At 45.4% G+C, this 22,626-nt stretch overlaps 2 protein-coding genes across 9 annotated transcripts in view; one reads left to right on the plus strand and one right to left on the minus strand.

Moving 5' to 3' along the window:
• On the plus strand, positions 1-20,208 carry CRBN (cereblon). 4 transcript variants are annotated; one of them, XM_074344438.1, is made up of 13 exons: positions 1-613; positions 752-870; positions 3,228-3,632; positions 8,507-8,622; positions 9,231-9,433; positions 10,208-10,357; positions 14,508-14,667; positions 14,961-15,023; positions 15,815-15,899; positions 16,562-16,677; positions 17,155-17,219; positions 17,938-18,069; positions 19,446-20,208. In XM_074344438.1, exons 3-13 carry the CDS (start codon positions 3,539-3,541, stop codon positions 19,624-19,626), a joined length of 1,365 nt encoding a protein of 454 aa, XP_074200539.1. In that variant the 5' UTR covers positions 1-613; positions 752-870; positions 3,228-3,538; the 3' UTR covers positions 19,627-20,208. The 4 variants fall into 4 exon arrangements, with proteins under 4 accessions (XP_074200539.1, XP_074200540.1, XP_074200541.1 ...); XM_074344439.1 differs by having other exon boundaries at positions 8,510-8,622; XM_074344440.1 differs by lacking the exons at positions 1-613; positions 752-870; positions 3,228-3,632 and adding an exon at positions 4,938-5,095.
• TRNT1 (tRNA nucleotidyl transferase 1) overlaps positions 17,208-22,626 on the minus strand; it is a 23,762-nt gene continuing 18,343 nt past the window's right edge. For all 5 annotated transcript variants that reach the window (XM_010962397.3, XM_010962395.3, XM_074344443.1 and 2 more), the window contains one exon: positions 17,208-22,480. In XM_010962397.3, the coding sequence (XP_010960699.1) occupies positions 22,232-22,480 (249 nt within the window). In that variant the 3' untranslated portion in view covers positions 17,208-22,231. The remainder of the gene's footprint in view (positions 22,481-22,626) is intronic.

Genomic DNA, 22,626 nt, shown 5'->3' on the forward strand with positions numbered 1-22,626 from the left:
ACGTTTGTAGCAATGAAGAGGTGCACAGGAGGGAAGCAGCCTAGACCGGGGATCCACCTCAGAGAATCCCCAAACCCAGAACAGACCTGATTTGAGCAAAACAAGGAGGGAAAAAACCATATGTGTTAAGACACTGAGATTTTGCTCTAATTTCAAAACTTCACATTTTCTGGCCATGGTACACCCTTACACAGAAGGCCGGGAATAAAAGGCCAAGGGGAGGACATGGCGATGACCCAGCTGTGACCACAGCCGGAAGCAAGTCAATGACCGGAACCTAGGACTCCGCACTCTGTGCTCTGTGTTCATCTCCCTGCAATTCCCTGGACCCCTCTGCTTCCTTATCTGCGGTGGAAACAGCATGTGGTATCAGGAAGAGTTCCTGGGTGAGTCATGAAAAGCATAAATTGCCCAGCGTTTTCCTGTCCTGCAAGGTCTTCCCTACTTTGCCTGTCAAGTCAGAGGCGGAGGGGGTGGCAGCAGGTCTCGGTAAATTGCGGCAGTCAGTATCATCACCAGTAATCACCTCGGCGAAGAATCCAACATGCTCGGGACTTGAATAGACTCTGGGGTGCCTGAAACTATCGCTGTAGCAGTGGAAGATGTCCAAAAGGTATGTTTTCAAATCCCAAATTATCCACCATATTACTGAAATACGAAAGTGAAGTGGTTCATGGAACGGTCCACATTTTGAAGGGGCTATGAAATATTCTCACCACGTCTGGTCGTATGCCTGCTCTCTCCCCTCTAGGTCTGCACAGCGCAGGCAGGATCCATCTTTCCTCCCCTTGTAGCTCCAGGAGTTACGGGATCATAGATGCCGAGCTGCACGTTCTGGGAGAAGAGCTGCTACAGACGCAGCACGTGGAGGTGAGAAGTAAGGACAAGATGCCTGGCTGGACACAGTGTTGCTTTTCCTGGTATTCAGCACACACACACACACACCCCAAATTAAAAAGATTTCTGCACTTGGATGAGTTTAGAAATCTGTCTGTGATTTCTGGAAACTAGAAACATGAGAATTACCAGGATTTTAATTTCAAAGACTTTTTTCCTACGTTCTTGGCACTGGTTGTGGAAGACTGCACAGATACAGTGCTCCAGGCACTTCTGTGGGCCGCATAAAGTAATTGCCCAAACTGGCACACTTTGGGGAGTGGAATGGGGCAGGACTGTCCCGGGCAGATCGGAACGAGGTGTCACTCTCCCTACACGTGCTCTTACAAGAGGTTGTGAACACAGCGCCAGACGGATCTGGGCAGGTGACACACTGGCTGGTTGCAGCCTCTGGCCAACCGGTGCTGCCCCACCTGCAAGGGTGTCTGCCAGTTGGTTCAAGATAATCGTTCCTAGGCATGAATCTGACCAATTGCCGAATCTTCCCATTTTTAAAAGGAAACCGATATTTGTATGTGTGCACTTCAATTTCTAAATATTATCAGTTCATTAAAAAACTCAAAATACCACAAAGCCCAAACACGTCCTTATAATTCTAGCTTGGGGGTCACCAGGTTTTGACCTCTGTCTTAAGAGTGGTAATTGAGAACTGCCACCCTGAAAGAGTGGGAGAGGCTTCTGGGGACAAGGTAAATCTGTCACTCCCATGTGCTTTTGCAGAAAAGGTAAAGAATTGGAAGATGTACACAGTTCCAAAATTAAGGAATTAATCCCTTCATTTAAAAATGATAATAGAATATATCTGTAAATAAATCTAGCTTTGCTTTTAATGAAATCCATTATTTCCTTTAAAAACGATTTTGGCTGTTGGGACTAGCTTGGCTGATTTTATTGGGCACAACAATGTGGAGCTTAACCTTCATCCCTGCAGGAGTGAGTAGGAATGAAATTTTTTCCTTTAATCATGAAGGAAGAACTTTCCCTTCTCACTGCTCTCCATGGCTGCCCAGAAGACGACCCCTTTGTTACATCAGCCAGAACTGCGTCACGTGGCCACTAGCTGCGAAGGATTGCGGGGAAGGGGAGTGGGCAGTGACGGCTTTGGAGCAAACGTGACCCCAAGGGCTGAGCACACCATCGCCCCAAACAAACTGAGGGGTCTTAGCAAGAGAGAAGAGAGGAATCGGTGTTAGGTCAATCAATCATGTCTTTCATAACTGCAATTCATTCATTCATTCATTCATTCATTCATTCATTCTATAGACATTTTTTGAGCACTTATTAAGTGCCAGGCCCTTGGAACACAGGAGTAAACAAAAGAGGCACAGATCTCTGACCTCCCCCACTGAGTTTACATTCTTGGAGTGGGGAGGATAATTTTAAAAGGTAATTCCTCATAATATTTTAGAAGTTGATCAATGCTTTGAAAGAAAATGGACAGAGAAGGAGGGTGGAGGGTGATGAGACCGAGGGTGGGGTTGTAATTTGACATTGGGTAGTCTGGGAAAGAAAGACTTCCAAAGGAGGGACATTTGATCCAAGAACTGGAAGATATCTTGCAGTAAGTCATGTTTCTATGTGGAGGAAGAGCATTCTGGGCAACAGGAATGGCCAGTGCAAAGGCCCTGAGGGTAGGAGTGGCCCCCACTTGGTTGTGTGAAAAGACCAGAGGAGAGGGAGGCTGGAGGGTAGAGAAGGGAGATCAGAGCAGGACGTGGGGGCCACTGTGAGAAAGTGGGTTACAGCGAGTTGGGGGGCTGAGCGCAGGGTTCTGAGCAGGGGAGTCACGTGGTCAGACTTGAGCTTTAAGGGGATCCCTCTGGCTGCTTTGTTGAGAATGAGCTGGGATGGGGAGCCAAGAGTGGAAGCCAAAAAACCATTACAGAAGCTCTTGCAGTAATCCAGGCAAGAGAGATCTGACTGCCTAGACTAAGGGAGCAGCATTCTTTAACTCATTCAGAATATATATACAGATAATACAAAAGCCAAAGGGAGCCAAAAAAGTTCTCGTCCCAGGATGTGTAGCCCGTGCGGCCAAGGTGGCACAGAAGCTGGGAATGGAAAGTGCGGTCGGGCTTTTTAGATTTGCATTTTCTCTCATCTAGTATCAGCCTTAAATACTTACTGTTAAAGCCCACTCTCGACAAAGATCTCTGACGCTCTGAGTTTCCTTTCCCGCTGGTTTGCAGAGGTCCTTCTCAATGGACTCATTGCGCACAAGCAAGAGGAAGCGGGAGCCACTCAGTACAATGCGTTGTTTCAGGATAAAGTTACCCAATTAAAAATAAATGGTGAATGATCATGTTTTCCTTTTTGGTTTTAATAACCAGGGCTTAATCCAAGAAACCTGCTTGCTGAGATGCTTTTGTTCAGTGATCATTTGTTGTTACCCGCATTGAAAGAAGTAGCTATGGCTGACTGGTTAGACGCTGGAGGGATGAAATGAAGGAAGGAGCAGATGGTGAACATGAAAGGAGGCGAGGACAAGGAGGCGCACGGGGAGGAAAAGATACCGCAGATGGTCGCGTCGCTGACCCTGGGGCCTAGCACAAAAGAAGAAAGAGGAGCAGCGCTTTTCCAGCCACATCTGCTGACCCCGCCAGGCTCACAGCTGGTTCTTGGTTGACCCAGGGTGCAGAGCATGGTTCTGGTGCCACCTCTGGGGAGGACCCGGCAAAGTCAGAGTCCTGCTTTAGGGGCCAGATGTTTGCTATGTAAAGAAACTTCTGCTGTAGGTAAGCACAGCTCTTTGCAATTTATAAACCATAGTGAAAGTGATAATGTATATATATGTATACTCGGTATGGCCCCTCCCCCCACCCCCCCACACTCACACACACCTAAACACACATACCAGCCCATGTCCCTCATCTTTCTATAGTTCTATCCGGTGTTTCCCTTCCTCTCATTCTGACGTAGCATCATCCTCCAGCTGTCTCGGGTGATCACCTGAATTCCGCTGACCCAGCACGATAATGTACCACATGTGATTGTTATCAGCCTGTAACCTGCAGCTTACGTGTAATCATAAGAAGTGATGGTAGCATTAACACTGCAGGCATTATTAACTAGAACAAATCTGGAACACAGTTTGGCCCATTCTTGTTTGGCAAATGGGTTTATTGCAGCCATAAATGACGACCAAGGCCACAGAGAGATGCCGGGACAGAAGGCAGAATGATACACAATGGATTTATCAGCCTCTCTCCCAAGGAGGGTTTTGGCTTTTAACTTTTCAGTGAGAGAATTTTCAGAACACATATTTTTTAAAATACCAGATTGGTTAATGTTTTCTCCAGAACAATGCTGCAGCCTCCTCTCACCCTTCCACTCCCCCACCCTATGTCTAGATATTTTATTTTATGTAAGGATTTTTTCAGTTTCCTTCTTTGCTGAAAAAATGATGTTGAAAAGGCATCAAGAAAACTTTTGCCCGTCCTCCAAAATGAAAAATCTTAACCAGTCACAACCCCACCATTGTAACAGAATTATGTTTCTTTTTGCATTCTATAGTCTTCGCTTCGAGATGGGTGCATATAATGCCTCATTTTTCCTAGTTGAAGTAAGCATTTTATATTCTATATAAATTTTATATTTTTAAATTTTATATTGTGACTAGCCAATCATAGGTCTTTTTCTCTTCTGTGTAATCACCATTTCGAGTATTGTTCCTGATTAATACGTGTTAATTTTTAACTGGAAACTACTGACGATTGTCGGAAAGAGAATCAGCTATAACCCAACCGCCCTCGGAATAACTGCTTTTCCCCAGTCTTCATATATATAATTTTTCCTTTAAGAATTGGAGTTAATGCTGTATAGACATGTTTTTATTTGCTCCCCACCCCCTTCGTTAAGAGCGAGTTGGAGACTAATCAGAGCCTCAGTTTTCCCAAGTGTAAAACGTCGTGCCAGGGACTGGAACAGGCGCGGCGCGCACGGAGCCACAGTGTCAGCGGACACAGCGCCGGGTCCTCGCGGCGGTTTCCAGGCCCGGCCGGCGCGCTGTCTGCCCCGCGGGCGCCGCCAGGGGGCGCTGTGGGCCGGACTCGGCGGCTGCGCGGCGGCGCGGACCCTCCCTCCGCGGCCCCGGCGCCGCCCTGTCCCAGGCTCCTTTGCGGGTAAACAGACATGGCCGGCGAGGGAGACCCGCAGGACGCTGCGCACAACATGGGCAATCACCTGCCGCTCCTACCTGGTAACCGCCTGGGGCCGGCCCCCGGCGGCAGGAGGGGGCGACGCCCGAGCCGCGGGCAGGGAGGCGGGCGGGGTTGCGGAGCCGTTGGGACCGCGCTGGGCAGCGGTCGCGCGTCGGCCCGCCGGCCGGCGACCGAGTCACGGAGCTTTTCTCCGCGGCTGGGTGGCCCGGGGCTGGGGACGAGGGCTCGGGGGGCGGGGTTTGCCGCCAAAGCCAGGGACCCCGTGCTCGCCGTCCTCCGTGTGTCCAGAACGTAGCCCCGAGGAAATGGTCTGAAGCCGGCTGTGGGGAGAGAGGAAGCCTGGGTCAGCCTAGCCGCCGAGACTCCTCCTGGACGTCTTCCCTTTGATAAGTGACCGCTGACATGTATTAAGCCGTTACCGTGTCAGCGGCCCCGCAGTCAGCACTTCGCGTGCGTTTGTCCGTTTCATCCTCCCCACATCACTTTTCTGTTCCCGACTTGGGGGGTGAGAAACGAATTGGCAGATGAATTCAGTGACTTGCCCAAGGTCACACAGTTGCAGAGCCAGGACTGCTGTCTGAGTCTGTTTGTCCGCATAGTTGGTGTCTCTTAACCACTTCACTATGAAACAGTGTTTGGTCTGTTCTCAGGCATATAGTTCGAGCATATGATAGAATATGCTTAATTGGAGATAGAATGTGCTTAATTAGAGATACTTAGGACTGTCGTGTTCAACTCCGTTTTCTGTTTGCTTTATGCTTCATGAAAATTTAGATCATGGCCTTATGTTGGAATACTGGGCAGGAAAAAAAATGGGATAATTGTACAGTCTTGTCATGGAATGCTCTAGCAAAGAGATGCTTTTCAAGAGGCGTGTCAGCCAAACTGAGAGTGTTAGCTGAGTCCCTTCACTGTGTGCGAGGAAGTGTGTTAGGTGGAGATGGAAAGAGGTGTGATACACAGTCTAATGCTTGATTCTGAAAATATAACTAGCAGAAGGCAGCTGATTTAGGCCAGATAAGTGAATGCTGCCACGGTCCATCAGAGGGAGGGATTATGCAGGGCCGAGAGGGTTTGGTGAGGAGCCCTGGGTGGTGCAGTTGGAGACCTCCAAAAGCATATAACTGAGGATGGGCTTGCAGAAGATGAGGCCTGGAGAGTAGGTTGGGTTGAGGTGTTGGAAAGTGTGCGTCTCTCTCCAGTGGGATTGGGAGTTTTTTCCCTGTGGGTTGCCAGGAAACAGTTGTGAGTTTCAGACTTAAGGGAAGCTATGCTTGGAGGATTAACTTGCCCGCTGGAGTGGTGGAGTGGCGTGGATTGGAGAAGGAGGAGACTGAATGCATGCCCATCATGTAGGAAGGGCCTTTTCCATAAAAATTAGTCAGAATCAGAGTCAAAGATGCTGAAGCCAACCTAGCTGAATTGGAGTCAACTGAAGAGCTGAACTGTTTTTTTCAGAGACATCAGCCTGGCCCCGTCCGTGCCAAACCCAGTGTGTCAGGGAGGATGCTGATGCTCTGTTGGCATCCACATGGTGCTCCTGCATGAGATGAGTCATCAGACTTCACCCTGGTAGCTCTGAACAGTCAGTGTGTGTTGTGTCAAAAAAAAAATCAGGAGAGGGCTCAGGGAGGTTGTCTATATAATAATAATCCTTTTGCAAATCATACATGGATTTTATGTTTAGAAACATTGGATTGTCTGTACATCCATGCAGTATTTGAAGAGTCATCCCCCTTAAGTGCCAAGGCAGTAGCTTAGTATTTAAGATTCGAAGAATCTGTCCCAGCCAAACAAAACATTAATAACCATTTAAGTAGGGGGAAATAGGTTTCAGCCGTATCTATAAGAGGTTACTTTTTATATGGAAATCATTCAGAGACTAGAAGTCAGAGCAGTTAAAATGTGAACTTTAAAATTATGAATTCTAGCCTTTGAGCTGAGAGTTGATCTTTTAAACTTTGTGTAACAGAGCAATAAAGTGTCAGAGTGCCTAGTGAAAGTCAGAATGGTGAATACAAGGAAGTCAATTCAGAATATTTTTGTTACCAGTTTTGATTTTTCTTAGTTATTTCTTAGTCTCTTGTAGAAATTTCTTTGTGCTTAGGAAAATTTTGTATGAAGTATTAAATCACTGAGCATTTGAATTTTAGGTGAAATAGTTACATTGTTCTCTTTGACAAATCCAGATATCTAAGTAACTCGTAAGAATTAGTAGAGTCCAAGGCAGTTGCTGTATTGAAAAAGATGTGTGTTTTCTTGTTAGGGACCTAGCTGGAGGTGGTTTAATTTAAATAATGACATGCACAAAGGAAAATGACTATTTTATAGAAATGCTTTATCTGTTTAGAACTTTACTTGGGGGCTTGCTTGGTTTATTCCCTTCCCTCCCTCGCTCCCTCCGTCCTTCCTTCCTGTCTTCTCTAGAAACTCTTTTAAAGTTAAATGTTTGAAAGAACCCAAGAGATTGTCTTGTTCATGCCGGCCATCTTTCAGATGAGGAAACTAAGGTTTAATCAGGGGGATGAGTTTTCTAAGGTGTCAAAATGAGTTACCAGCAGAGGAGAAGAGAGAAATCTCCCATGAGAAGAATCTCAGATAATTTGTTCAGATAGTCCCCCTTTAGAGAGGCGGGACGCAAACCCTGCCCCTTAGGTGTGGGTTGTGCCTCATGACTTGCTTCCAAAGAGTACCGTGCGCAAAGGAGGGAGACGCCAGGTTTGCAGTGGAGAGGTCTGACCAGCATGCCTCAGCCAGGTGCTCAAGGTCACTAGCAGCAGCTGTAAGTCTCGTTGACAGTGCGCACCCTGATGTGACATGACGAAAACGGCCCCTCACCTCCCTGGTGTTCCTCCCCAAAGCTCACATCCTAGTTGAGGGACGTTCTACAAAATGCCTGACCAGGAGCCCTCGAAACTGTCCAGGCCATCTAAAACAGCAAGTCTGAGGAACCAGCCCAGCCCAGAGGAGGCAAAGGGATGTAACAGCCAACTGTAATGTGATGTCCTGGATGCGGTGCAGGAAAAGAAAATGGATATTAGGATAAAAACTAAGGAAATCCAAACAAAATGTGTTTAGTTAATAGTGATGTGCCAACGCTGATTTCTCAGTCATGACAAATGTCCCTGACCCATATGGGACGTTAACTGGAGGGGAGAGGCATGTGAACTATACAGGGACACTCCGTACTATCTTTGTACCTTTTCAGTGAGTCTTAAACTATTCCAAAAGGAAAGGTTGATTTAACAAAGCAGTGGCAGAGCCCTGCCTAGACCCCAACCCCCTGGCTGCCCCTGCACAGTACTGTCAACAGCCCCAAGTGTGTGTGGTGTTTAAAAGAACCCCTCTTTCAAGGGCCCAGAATCCTCATGTAGGAAAATATTGGAAAGCTTTGACATGTTCATGCCTCTGTGTGTTTTTTTTTTCCTTATAATATTTTACTTTTATAGCAGAGGATGAGGAAGAAGATGAAGAAATTGAAATGGAAGTTGAAGACCAGGATGTCAAAGAAGCCAAGAAACCAAACATCATAAATTTTGATACCAGTCTCCCAACATCACATACAGTACGTACTGTTGTAGCAGATCTGGTGTGATAGAGACATACACTTACCTGTGGATAAAAGTCCCTAGAAACAAATGGTTGGTTTTACTGTTACTGGATGTCACCCCACATGAGAAGTTGTGGACGAGGACGTGGGCTCCTTGCCAGTGGATCGAGGGTCTTAGCTGTAATTTTAAAGCAGTTTGATACTGTGTCTATGACTAGTTATAATTCTGTGCAGTTACTGGTTGCCCTCCTTCATCTTCACTGGCAGTGGAGCCATCACAGTAGCTCTCACTCTGTCCCACTAGGTCCCGGGAGTTACTTAACACACTGACGTTTTACACTTGTGTCTGTGCCCTTTGTACAGAGAGGTGTTTAGCTTAGCCAGAGTATTTGGAACTTAAAAAATGCTCTTGAGTTTGTATGCGATAGATTCTTCACAAAAAATTTAGAAACTCTATATGTAAGAGTCACAAATTGACGTCAGTGTGGGGTCCCGATCACCCCGAGCTCACTAAGTGCTGGCCCCTCGGGGTTCTCGCTGCTGCTCGGCTCCTGCGTCTTCCGCGCCTGTTTCTGGCCCGAGTCCGCCGCGCCGCTGACGCCGCGCTGTGTGCTCCCCTCCAGTACCTGGGTGCGGACATGGAGGAGTTTCACGGCAGGACGCTGCACGACGAGGACAGCTGCCCGGTGATCCCGGTGCTGCCGCAGGTGACGATGATCCTGATCCCGGGGCAGACCCTGCCCCTGCAGCTCTCGCGCCCTCAGGAAGTCAGCATGGTGCGGAATCTGATTCAGAGGGACAGAACCTTCGCGGTTCTGGCTTACAGGTAACACCTAGCCCGAGCTGGCTTCTTCACAGCCTCTGTCGTGCAGTCACGGCTGAGGTCGTTAGGGCCAAAACGGACTACCGTTTCGCGTGCACAGGAGGCTGGACAAGGAAGGGGAGGGAGGAAAAGTCTGAAAGTGCAAGTTGGAGTGTTTTGTTGTGATCGTTACCGTCTAAATCAAACATTTACTTTCACATGCAGTTAACTTTCTGGTATTTGAAAGGTTTTGTATCATTATTTAAGGAAAAACATTTCCAGACTCTTATTTTACAATGTAAAGGATTACTTTTACAAAGGAGTGACTTGTTAATTTCTCAGTCCCGAAACCCTGAGTTGTCCTGTACAGACCAGTGGTAAATGGAAGCTGAATTTCACGTGTCCTCAGACAGCTAGAGGAATTCAGCAGTGGAGGCAGGAACTCGATACAGGAAGTCCCTGCCCCAGTGCAGTGCTGCCGATAAGGGGCAGAAGTGATGGGCTTCGGATACAGAGCACGTCTGGTTTGGGAAATGACAGTTTAAACCCCTGTCAGTCCTGGATCATTTTCAGTGACTAGAAATCTCTTATTTTCCTAATGGGCCCTAATTACACTTCCTGACGCCTCATTATATATCTCAATTCCCTGAGTGCTTTTTAAAATAAATAAAAATAGAATAGCTTTGCAGTGAGGGCCGTTTTTGATAAGTTGTTTTCCCACGTGTATTGCTTTTGTCACCTTTCATATTTGAAAATTAAATGTTCAAAACTATTTCCTTTTCAAATGTCCCCTGGAAGTAATGCACAGGAAAGGGAAGCACAGTTTGGAACAACAGCGGAGATATACGCCTATCGGGAAGAGCAGGATTTTGGAATTGAGATTGTGAAAGTGAAAGCGATCGGAAGGCAGAGATTCAAAGTCCTCGAGCTCAGAACACAGTCAGATGGGTAAGAGACACTTCTTCCTTGGAGCCTCTTAAATGTCGTAAAGTGGAGTGGTTTTCTTGTATTTTTTCTGTTCTACTGACCCTTCACACTTTGTACCTTTTATCTAGCTGTCCTTCCCTTTGAAGGTGTAGCCTAATGGTTTCCAACTTTGCTGTGCGTCAGAATCCCCGGGGAACTTTCTAAAACTACATGCTCGAGCTCCACCCTCGCTTCCCTTTCCTAGAGGGCAGTGGGGTCTGGGGTGAGGCCATGGCATCTCCTCTTAGGATTTCCAGCCGATTCTATCTCCCCCCAGGTTTGAGAACAGTAATGTAAACCCAGTGGGCAGTGTTATTTGGGGCAGGGCTTCTTTTGGATTGAAGACCTCTCCTCAGGTTGAAAAAGGGTGAGCGGCCTCCATGCGCTGTCAGTCGTGGACACCGTCCACACTGAGTGCACATCTGCAGGGAGAATGTTCGGTCGCCTGTCAGTGTATTGTGTGCTTAATACGTTACCAGTAGGTGCCTCTTGTCCCTGGGCCTTACACAGCTTAGAAGTCTTTGAGTGCTGTGTTTTAGCAGTGACCATTCTGGCATAGCTCTCGTGATTAGGGCTTTTTCACAGATTTAAGGGATACTTCATTTTGAAAACATCCAGTTCACCTGTATCTCTTAAAATAAAAATCAAAAAACCCTGCAGAGCATTTGTCCTGAACACTGCATTTTACCTTTCTTTTTTAAGTTTTTCTTTACTTTTTTAAAAATTTTTAGTTGGGGGAGGTCATTAGGTTTATTTATTTTTAATGGAGGTTCTAGGAGTTGAACCCAGGAGCTTGTGCGTGCTAAGCACGTGCTCTGCCACTGAGCTGTACCTGCCCCCGTGCACGTTACCTTTTACGGGAGTGGTTCTCAGCCCCGGCATGTAAGAGTCGTCAGTGAAGACTCAGAAAGATACAGATTCTTGGGTCCCCCAGCCCTAGTGAGTTGGTCTTTAATCTGCAGCCAGTGTTGAAAATCTTGTCAGATCTCTGTGTTGCACAGGTAATGTCTTTGGACACTTGGACATTCAGAGGTTTGGGTTTTTTTTTAAAGATTTAAAAGTAAGAGCGACATGAGGGTAATCACTTTTTCTCTGTTTTGTTCACATAGTGGGTGTTACTAAACATTACTGTGAAAAAATCAGTGGGTCAGTCACCCTCTGGGGCCAGATGGAGCAAGGAAGGAGGAGGGAAGGGGCGCAGGGGCCGCAGAGGTTCGCGGTCCTTTCCGCGGGTAGGTCCCCCCCCCCCATCATGGAACAGTGTCCCGTCCTTACAGGACTGCGTGTCTGTCTCCCTCAAGAGGCGAGCCGCTGCAGGACAGTGGCTGAGACCGCTCCGCGCGCTACATTTAGGACCGTAACTGTTACATGCCTGAATGAAAGACTCTCCCCCCGAGGGCTCTGCGCGGAGACAGTTAGCAAGCTGTTCTCTTGCTTTGGATCTCACTAACACTACTCTGTTTATAAAATTTTGAACACTTGTGAATACTATATTCCAGAAACCATAATGGCAAACTGACCTGGGGAAAAGTTCTATTTCGGAGACTGCCGACATCAGTGACTTCCGATTGTGGAAACTAGTTTGAACACTAGGTGGCAGTAGACCATTAACGCTGAAAACAAGGCAAGGAATTAACACCTGACTCTAGTTGTGAGGCTGGGAAAGCGCAGGTCTCCCTGGTATTCCTTCGACCCCCCCCCCCCCCCCCCCGCCGTGGCCTCTCACAAAAGGGGTCTGTCTTAATGTCAAAGATCTCCATGGAGTGAGAATTCTCTGGTTCCACGGCCCTTCTGGTCCCGTAACCACCTTCACTGGAATTGGTGAAGTGGAGGAAACTGTGGAGGTAATCTGCTAGCAGCTCCTCTTTTTTTAAACAAGGCAACCAGGTGCCAGAGAGGTTGATAATTGGCCTGAAGTTATTCAGCCAGTAGGCACAGCCAGTTGGTTCTAGGTCCCCAGCTTCCAAACCAGTGCTCTTCCCGCTGTACCACGATTCCTCCAAGCACACCTGCAATTCAGGGCAGCCTCCTTTTCTTTAGTAGCGTCGTAGCAGGTAGCTGTCATTCGTCTTTTACATAAATGACGCTTCATATATAACAAGTACACCGCTACCTTCTAATGTTGTCCAAATTAAGAGATTTAATTTTTTTGTATCTTCGGAACACCTGGCATTTTTTTGGAAAATTTACTTTAAAAAAATAGAAGTGCATGGCTGCATCAATGTAGGACCCTTCAGAAACTCCTGAGTATTTCTTAGCATGTAGAGAGGGAGGGGAGTACTCTACTTGGAATTACAAAAGAAGTCCTCTTATGTGTCATGATTGAGACATTGTTAGTTGAAAAGGTTAATTAAAACTGGAAATCATAAAAAGTTACACAGAATATACCTTAAACATTTTAACTGAAAATGTGTAAGTGATGTGTAAACGTGCCCTCCCTCGTTCTCCTCGACGGCTGCCGTCTCCCGCTTGGGTTCAGATGAGAGAGGGCAGCAGCTGTCTTGCATAAACTGCTTTCATGTGCGGCCTCTGTCTGCAAGTTACACATGGAGGTTTTCTTTAAAGAGAGTTTTTGAAGATACAAGGCAGTTTGAGTGTAAACTCCTCCCAGATCTGTGCAATTGTTTTCCTACCATTGGAATTGTCTAAACCTAATTTGAAAGCATTTTGGGGGGCTCAACCTGCAATTCATTGAAGCAGTTTTAATTTTGTACTCATATTCTATTGGTTGCTATAATATTTATAGAAATTACTTAACTATAATCCTAAAACAACTGCCATAAACAGGTTGGGAAGAAACTCAGCTGCTGGGAGGAGCGGCGGCCGTGTGTGCAGCAGGCCCTGGGCGGGTCTCACTGATGGAACGCGGCAGCGCTCACCCCAGCGAGGCAGCTCAGCCAGCCTGTGTGCAGACTCACTGTTCACATGCCCACTGAGCTGGTTTTTTGGTAGCATTAATGTGTGTATCATAATAAAAGTTTATGTGCTCAGTGGGTAAAACACAATTAATTCTTGATTCAGTGAATTTTTTTTAATATGCTCTAATAATAACGTTTGAACATAGTTTGAGCATAGTCACATTTATTTTACCATTTTCCAAAGTCACGTAGACATAAACTTGAACTTGCAGGAAGGAAATGAAGTTAATGGAGTCTAATATCATGAAATTAAATTACATATTTTCAGACATGCTTAGCTATTTTCACTTAATAAATAAATATCAAAATATCGTAACTTTTTGTGTTGAGCCAGTGGTCACAGTGAAAGACCACTTTAGATTTCCTAAACAATTACGAAGCAGAGACTTTTAATATATTTGACTCTGGCAGTCTGACGGTGTTTTGTTTAGGCATTCGGATGTGTGGATGCCTCCTGCCCTGGAAAGCTGTCCTAGGAGATAGGATGCCTCAGGAGACAGTGGCTCAGAGGCACCGCCTTCATCTTGACTTTAAATCACAAGATGTTTGCAACTGTGATATTCTCAAGTAGCATGCTGGAGTGGTGACCTTACTATCATGAGAAGTTAAATAATTTTTAAGTAAAAAAAAGATAATGATGGCTATTTTGGTTCTTTGCATATTTATGATAAATGTTTTAGAATGAGGAGAGGAATGCACATGGAAATACGGCTGCATGTAATTGTCCAGCCTGAGCTAACGTCAGCCGTGTAAATGGGCCCTAGATTTTGTCTTCTCTCTGCTGCTCCTCAGTCTGGGTGATTTATGAGAAGGGTAGTGTAGGAGTCGGGCAGCAGACAGAGATGGGGCAGGAGTGGGGCACAGTAAGAATCTGAGAAATTAATTTAGAACTATCATGATCTGTAGTAGGGGTTGGTTTTATGTAGGTTTTTTGTAATTTTGTTTCATTTATAGACTGTATCTGAAAGGTAAACATCTCCCTGTCTGTTCCACAGTGAGATCAAAAATCTTGAATTATCTTTGGTTTTAACCGTGGTATGATTCATGAAGTATTTTCTGAAACTTTCTTGTGTCTTAACATCAGCATTTGATGACTATGTGTAAAAAAGAAAACTTTGAAAATCTTAGTATGTAAAATTACTCATAATGTTTAGAAAGTTAATAGTTGGAGTTAGTTTATCTTAAAAGTGAACAGCATGCTTGGTTGTCTTTAGAATCCAGCAAGCTAAAGTGCAGATTCTTCCTGAATGTGTGTTGCCTTCAACCATGTCTGCAGTTCAGTTAGAATCCCTCAATAAGTGCCAGATGTTTCCTTCAAAACCTGTCTCATGGGAAGACCAGTGTTCATATAAATGGTGGCAGAAATACCAGAAGGTGAGAAACTGATTTTTTATGCATCTTAAAGAAATGAAGCCCCCCCCCCCCCGACACACACACACACTTTGAGAAAGAAACAGACACCTCTCCTGATTGGTTGCTCAGACACCTGCTGGGAAAGGGGGGGAGGGGGGAGGGAAGGACCCTGGGCCAGGAGTCCCACCTTCGCTTCTTATGTGTCAGCTTCTCCCGCCGTTAGCTCTCACTTGAATCAGGTGTTTATTATTCCGTGGGATTTGCCTGTGCTTAACTGTGGTATTTTTAGGTGACCTTTCCCCCTTTGTTTTCAGAGAAAGTTTCATTGTGCCAATTTGACTTCATGGCCTCGCTGGCTGTATTCCTTATATGACGCTGTAAGTAACTCACCTCCAACTTTGTGTCTGGCGGAAGCCATGTCACAGTAAGGCTCAGTGGAACAAAACAAGCTTCAGTGCCAAGTGGGATCTTATTTGTGGCATTAATGACGCTCATTATGTTTACGGGGACCAGGCAGGCATCGGAGACGCTGCTGTGTGGACTTGCCTTCCAACTGACAGGCTCTCAGTTTTACATCAGTGCATAGTGGCTGGTCCTGAAGTTGTAAGACAGTGGGGTGTTTTAGGGTTCAATAGAAAGCATTTGAAATTGTGTTGAGTCAAGCGACAGTTACATTTAGATTTCTATAACCATTTATTGTCTCTACAAGAGTATACTAACTTCTGTTTCCTGATCCCTGGTGTGCCAATTTTGAGTGTGCACCTGTGAAGATGGTAAGCACGCTTCCATAGTTAACAGATGCCAGGGAAGGCTGGTGGGTGGCAGGTGCTAGTGCAGCTTACAGCACTGCGTCAGGAAGGGCTGCCCAGGAAGGCCGAGAGGGGCGGCCGGGGCTCAGCGGCTGCGGACGGCGCACGCGCCCCGAGACGGCGAGACCAGGGCGGAGGGGAGGGGGCAGTGGAAAACCAGCTCGGCGCCGGGCCGAGTTGGGGCTTTGGTCATTTCTGCGTAAGAACACAGACACATTTAAATTGGAATTATCACTACAGAATAATGACTTAAGTTGCTACTGGTTTATTAGGTTCATTGCGTTTATAAAGTGGAAAAGCTGATGATAAAGTGCAAAACGTCTGTGAACTTTATTATGGCTACTTTTCTTTCAAACAAGGAAACTTTAATGGATAGAATCAAGAAACAGCTGCGTGAATGGGATGAAAATCTGAAGGAGGATTCGCTTCCTTCAAATCCAATAGGTATGAAAGTCAGTTTCCTTCCTGGGATGCTCACTGAAACTATTTCGTTCTCTGTTTAACGAATCCAAAAATGTTTACTTTTTTAAATTAGTATTCTGAAAAGCATTACACTTTGCTTTTGGTTTGAGCAATTACAAAGTAAAAATTAGTATTTTTTAAATCATTGCAACAAATGTCATAAATCCTTAAGCACTCCTATTTTAGTCAGGGTTTTCATAACAAGTTCAAATTGCAGTACATGGCTTGCATCCAGAAACACTATTGGAGTGTAAAAACCCTCCTTTCCCTGTTCTTTAAGGTGCCTTTAAAAGTGGCCCCAGTTCCAGGACCTCTTTACCTCATTACATGCAGTACCCACAGCTGCTAATGAGGTCCAGTTTAGCTGTTTTTCCAGCCCCTTAGCAGACAAGTGACTTCTAACATGGATTTGATTTCACATTTAATTTGAAAGAATACAGTTATAAAAACAGGTATGGAAAAAGAAGTTACATTTTAGAACTTCCTAGGACTGTATACTTGATAGCTGATGTGTTTTAGTATTGTTTAAAATTTTGTAAAATGTGCTCTTTGGGACGCCTGTAGAGACAGTTTATATAAAAAGACTTATCACATTTACCTGCTTTTGTAAGTTTAAAGCTTGAAAACCCCACCGTGTCTTTAAGATTTTTCTTACAGAGTAGCTGCTTGTCTTCCTATTGATGATGTATTAAGAATTCAGCTCCTTAAAATTGGTAGTGCTATCCAACGACTTCGCTGTGAACTAGACATTATGAACAAAGTGAGTAAAGTGCACACGTGTTCATTCAGTCTCGAGGGCTCGGGGGCACTGTTGGGACCAGCAGACTACAGGGTCCAGTCAGAGTCGTGCATTTAGAGAACTAGTTGTTTGTCCATCATGGTTTGCATTAAACATAGTTTAAAGGATAATGTAAACATTTCATTTGGGATCATAGAGGAACTCCCTTGGTTTTGCATTCCCCAAATATGAATACATAGCTCTGTGTGGTCTTCATTTTTACTTTGTGACCACTTGACTTCTACATGGAACATATGTGGTTATATTTTTTTGTCTCTATTTCTTTATCCTAGAAGTTCATTAGTTTTGTAGGTGACTGTGTCAGATCTCAGATTGTGTTTTTCTTGCTCCATCTTTAAAAACTGTGTTTTTCAATAGTTGTATGGAAAATAAGATCTTCAGAGGGATCAACACCACCTTGGAGAATTTTCCCCACTAATTTTCTCCCCAATTTTTTAGTGTACATCTCTTTGCTGTAAACAATGTCAAGAAACAGAAATAACAACCAAAAATGAAATATTCAGGTGAGTACTTTATTACATTTTTAGTATACGTCTAAATAACTACATCTTCCTAACTAACTAACTGCCTCAACAGAATTTGACAGTCGAGGCCGTGTTTCCATTCTCCACACGTTTTCCTCCATTACATGACAGACAGTCGGCAAGTGAGGCCTGGGGCCTGGGCTCAGTGCTGGGTGAGACGGTCCTCCTGAGTGGGCGCCCAGACCAACAGCGGCTGGGTCCGGGGTGACTCAGCCCCGTAACAAGCCCTGTAAACTTCAACAGCTGGGCACACCTCCTTGGTGATGGTCTGTCCATTCCTGAGCATCTTACTGCTTAGGGACCCAGCATGAGTGCCTCAGACATTATAGTTCAATCAAATATCAGCATTGCCACATAGGACCAAAGATAATACAGGACGTGCTTCTGATGCTGTGTGATAAAACGGTGTCAAAGTGTTTCATGAGTCATTATAAATCAGGAAGGCAAGGGAACTGCTGTTCGCAGCAGTAGTCGGCACATGGTGCTGGTCCCTGCCATTCCACTCAGACTCCGTGTATCTTGAGGAAGGTTTGAAAAACTAGTACTCGTTTCCTTAAGGACTGCGTTGACTGCCAACGACTGCCTAAAACATTAAAAACTGCAGCTCTTCCAACCTCGTTTGTTGAACTCCTTAAATACCTGGTTTTTTACTTTCCCTTCCCACCCTGACTTATGCTCTGTGCTGTCTCTGTTTCAGTTTGTCCCTGTGTGGGCCCATGGCAGCCTACGTGAACCCTCACGGATACGTGCACGAGACGCTGACCGTGTACAAGGCCTGCAACTTGAATCTGATCGGCCGGCCTTCGACGGATCACAGCTGGTTTCCTGGGTAACGTGCTGCTCGCTTTACTGTTTTGGTTTTGCCTTAACTGGGCAGAAGACCTCCAAGTCCGAGGCAGAGGTGCTAGAATTTCACTCAGCAGTAGACACTGAAGTGCATTTAAATGTCCTTCAGTCTACAAGTGGCTAGGAGCGGCTGTTTCCGCAGGGACTCGCTGACGGCAGCGTCAGGGAGGAAGGAGGGAGCGCCTGCTCTCCTCACCCTAAGTGTCCACTCAGCCCGCACTCGCTGCATTTCCCCGTCAGCTCATTCTGAAAATTATGACTCCCGAGAACGACAGCTGACGGCTGATCAGCAGGTATGTGTCGGTGGTGAGACACGGCAGCGCGGCTGCGTCCTCGGACGCGGAGGAGCCGCAGTCCGGGGCTCACTGCGCGTAAGTTACAGGCGGACGTGTCCCTCCCGGGGCCGCCGTGTCTCCGGGCCGTATTTTGAGGGTCTGAGCCACATAGCTGTGTGAAGCTAGAGAATGTTACCCAAACAGCGACAGACACTAAACAGAGAAACCATCAAATCCTGCCTGCTTTTCTGCTAGTTTCAGTGTTTTGCTTTTCAGTCCGCGGCCTGCACAGTACGACTGTGGGCCAGCAGCTCCACCTGAGGCCTTACTAGATTCTTACCTTCAAGAACCCCATTATTGGTCCACATTCTGGGTCGGCCTTTTCATTTTGAAAGAGGCAAGCTGAGTAGGGATTAGTGATTATACTTGCTCCTCTGGACCTTAGAACCACGGTCCAGGCTTATCTGATACCCTACTTAAGAACTAAAACCAGAAGTAACAATATAAATACTAAATGTGAGCTATACTTAGGATAAAGGTAAGTGGTCGCAGTTACACGGCTTGGGGTTTTCGGTGTTTTCTCTAATGCCATTGCTTATATTCCTGGTTAAATTAATTATTTGACAAAATCAATTTGAATTTTATATGAGAAATATACTTATCACGCCCCATCCCCAATTCTATCACACAAAAGTGTATTTCTATGGCCGGTTGCTGTTTCTAACTTGACTGCCATATCGAACAGCAAAGGAAAAGCAGGTACAAGTTAGAATGTTGTCTTGACAGCCAGCAATTTGTATATAGAAATTCTTGTTAAAGATTCTTTTTTCTTTCTTGGCATTGGAGAAAATATTTGAGCATGGCTTAGGAGCACAACCAATTACCTTTTGTAGACAGAGACTGACGCATCTTAGAAAATCTTTTCATGAGGTTTGTCTCGGGACTGTATGAAAGCTCAGAGTGTTTCTTCTCCTCCAGCCTCAGGTTTTGGCTCTAAAATCTGCCTTTCTCACAGGTTTATATGATGAGGGGCTGAGATAAGGACATGAGTTTCCGTAGCTGATACCTTTCCTTAATTTTGTAGGTACGCCTGGACTATTGCCCAGTGCAGGGTCTGTGCGAGCCATATCGGATGGAAATTTACAGCCACCAAAAAAGACATGTCACCTCAAAAATTCTGGGGTTTGACTCGATCTGCTCTGTTGCCCACGATTCCAGACACCGAAGATGACATAAGCCCAGACAAAGTAATACTCTGCTTGTAAACAAACGCAGTAAGGCTACAGCTATTTAACAAATCGGTATTCTAACGTCAGGTCTGCTACTGCTTTTGATGCACACCTAAGTAAAAAGCAGCGTTACAGGGGAGGTTGAGTTTGTTAGTCAGACAGTATTTGAAGATTTAAACTTAAACATACTATTGAAAAGGATGAAAAGCAGTCGCGAACGCTCGGTTTTCAGGACTAGCTGCTTTAGTAGCTTGGTGCCACTATCCTGAGGACTGTGGTGTCTGGCAGCACGTCACTAGGACAGGAGGACATCTCTGAAACTCAGGAGCATGTTTCCTACACAAACCCATATCTGAAATGCCTGTAACTACCCATAACGTGCGCTTCATCATTTGAGCCTAATACGTGGGACGGGGCGGCGCCCCGCGGTGAGGGTGCCCCGCACAAGCACCTGTTCCCTCCCGACAGAGGCAAGGCGCTGTACATTATTTTAAAAGGGCTTTGTTCCTTCTGATTTCCCTTAGTTTCTCTCAGATACTGATTTGTAAATTTTGAAAATATTAAAAAGAGTTAAGATGTGAAGTTTGAGCCCCCAAATAAAGTTTCCATTTCCTAACATGTTTGTTTGCTAGTGAAAAATAGTATTTTGTGTATTTGCTTAGTGTTTGGTTATTCTGTTCCAAAGTTTAATTTGAACCTAAACCACTGTAGAGTACAAATGCTAAAAAACCCGTCCCCTTCATAGACATAATGTATTTTGTAGGCTGTTTGTTCAATGTAAATTTAAGAAAATCTGTAAGTAAACTTTAAGAGCAAAACTAAATTAAACATGTTCTTTGTTTAAGTATTATAACATAGCTACTCATAAGCAGGTAACTTGGGTGTAAGAAATAATTTTGAAGGTCAAGTTCTAGACAGATTTGCCACCTACCTCTTGGCTTACACACTGAAGGGTTTATTGGATCCTTTCCTCTGTGTGTACACCTTCACTGCTTTACATTAATTCATTGGGAAAAGTTCAGCTAATCAGGTAACATGTCTGCAGCCAAAAACAAACTGTTAATGTGTTAATTTACCAATATTTTGGTTTTTTTCAAACTTGCTATGGTTTGACTGCCTAGAGTGAAAACCGCAGTTGCCTATCATTTTACATGTTTGTGGGAAGAGAAACGAAAAGCAGCTCAAGAGCGCTGCGGGCTCCTTAGCAGCTGCCGGATTCTGTGTGCCCGGAAGTGCCGCTCCCCCCCCACCCTCTACTACTGCTGGTACCCTCGGTTTTATGACTTGACCATTTACTCCCGTGCTCTTACACTGAACGCACACGTCCCGAGGGGGGCCACGGTGAGGGAGCCCTGCTCTTCCGCCCGAAAGGTGGACTCTCTGGATGTTCTACATTGTTTACCGACACTTGCAAACAAAACTGCTGGTATATTAAAAAGATGCATATAAATACTATGTTAAAATGGTTTATACATGCCAACACCGGGCCTCTGAAATAGCAAAACCTGTACACTTCGCCTGCGGACCAGCAGGCGTTCTGCCGCGCTGGGCCCCAGCGTGTCCCGGCAGCATGCACCCACGTCAGTGCGTTACTCTCTGCCACAGCTCGTCACTGACCTGTGTGCGGGCGCTTCGGAGGCTCCCTCTCTTGCACCACAGCGCGTTATACTGAGAGTCTGCCACACTTCCTCTTAGCTGGGCTTTAACAGAAATATGCTTTCCAAAACTGGTTTATCAAGGTGTAGAACTGCTCTTTGCCCGCAGAGCATACAGATGCTATGACTGGCAACACAGAGAGGAAGATCAGTTATCAGATGTCAGCATACAGCACCTGAAATGGCGCCCTGTGCCGTGCACCGCTTCACCCACTGGAAGCAACTTTTTACTTTACTTTGAAGGGACAGGAGCACCATGTATCCATGGCACCTGACACGTACCGTCTGACACCACGTTTATCCTCCATTCCGAAGGAAATGTTTAGTGAAGTAACAGGCTCAAGAGTAACCCGCAAGCTCACCATTCCCAGGCTTAGCGGGCAGGTAAGGAAATCGCTCTGACAGGAAAGTACTGACTGCAAACTGGAACACAGCTTGCCAGAGCCGGTGCTGGGTGCAGGAGTGACAGCCACCTGGGGCACAGCTGGTCCTCACAGTTTACATTGGGTATTTGATGCAAATTTGTCAACTACTTTCAAGCACAAGTTTATTCTTCAGTTTACATAAAACCTGACACTTAGACAATTATTGTATAAAATTAACTCGGTTACTTCCATTGCAAATAATAAAACATTTTTTTCTTCAAGACAGTTACCGCTTTTTAGGATCACTCTTAGTTCTGCCCTATGCAAAAACAGACAAAAACCACTTTTTTAAAAAGGCCTTGACAGATTAAGATAGGCGAATCCAACTCTACTCTTCTCAGTAGGAACTATTCCAAAAGAAATACAAGGTTCAGTGATATAAGTCAGATTAAGAGGAGGTAGACTTCAGTTTGGTGCCTGAAATATAATTATATTTTACAAAATATGCTAAACTGGCTTCTATTCTGCTATATATTCAAGTCTTTAAAAGGAAGCGGGGGGAAGAAAACCTAGTCTTACCAAACATTGTCTTGCTTTTTAGTAGCCAGCTCTCACCAGTTTTTAGGTCTTCTTTATGTAACTTAGAAGTTCATCTTTTTCCATTTGGTAACCACTTTTCTTCCACTGTTCTCGCAACTGTTGTAAGAGGACCCCAATTTCTTTGCCAGAAGAAATGCCCACTTTTCTGATGTCATGGCCACTTACAGGAAAGGGAGGGATGGACCACTGCTGCATCTCCTTCAGAAGACAGTGCTCTCCCTGGTACTTGAGCAGTTCACAGACGCGAGCAGTTGCATCAGACTCTCTAGACTAAAGGCCAAAGTCAAACACAGTTTCATCAAACATTACCACACTTGCTAATGGTCTTACCCTGAAATTTAAATAAATGCTCACTGTGAAATTTTTTCATTTAAAGCAAGTGACACCCACACATTACACTGTGGGTCTCAGTACTA

The sequence above is a fragment of the Camelus bactrianus genome, chromosome 17, assembly GCF_048773025.1.
Source record: "Camelus bactrianus isolate YW-2024 breed Bactrian camel chromosome 17, ASM4877302v1, whole genome shotgun sequence".
NCBI classification, from domain to species: Eukaryota; Metazoa; Chordata; class Mammalia; order Artiodactyla; family Camelidae; genus Camelus; species Camelus bactrianus.

Coding starts and splice junctions, on each gene's coding strand:
- CRBN (XM_074344438.1), top strand. CDS start 3,539: ATGGTTCTGGTGCCACCTCTGGGGAGGACCCGGCAAAGTCAGAGTCCT. Junction 14,668..14,960: donor GGTGGCAGAAATACCAGAAG/GTGAGAAACTGA, acceptor CTTTGTTTTCAG/AGAAAGTTTCATTGTGCCAA. Junction 15,900..16,561: donor GCTTCCTTCAAATCCAATAG/GTATGAAAGTCA, acceptor CGTGTCTTTAAG/ATTTTTCTTACAGAGTAGCT.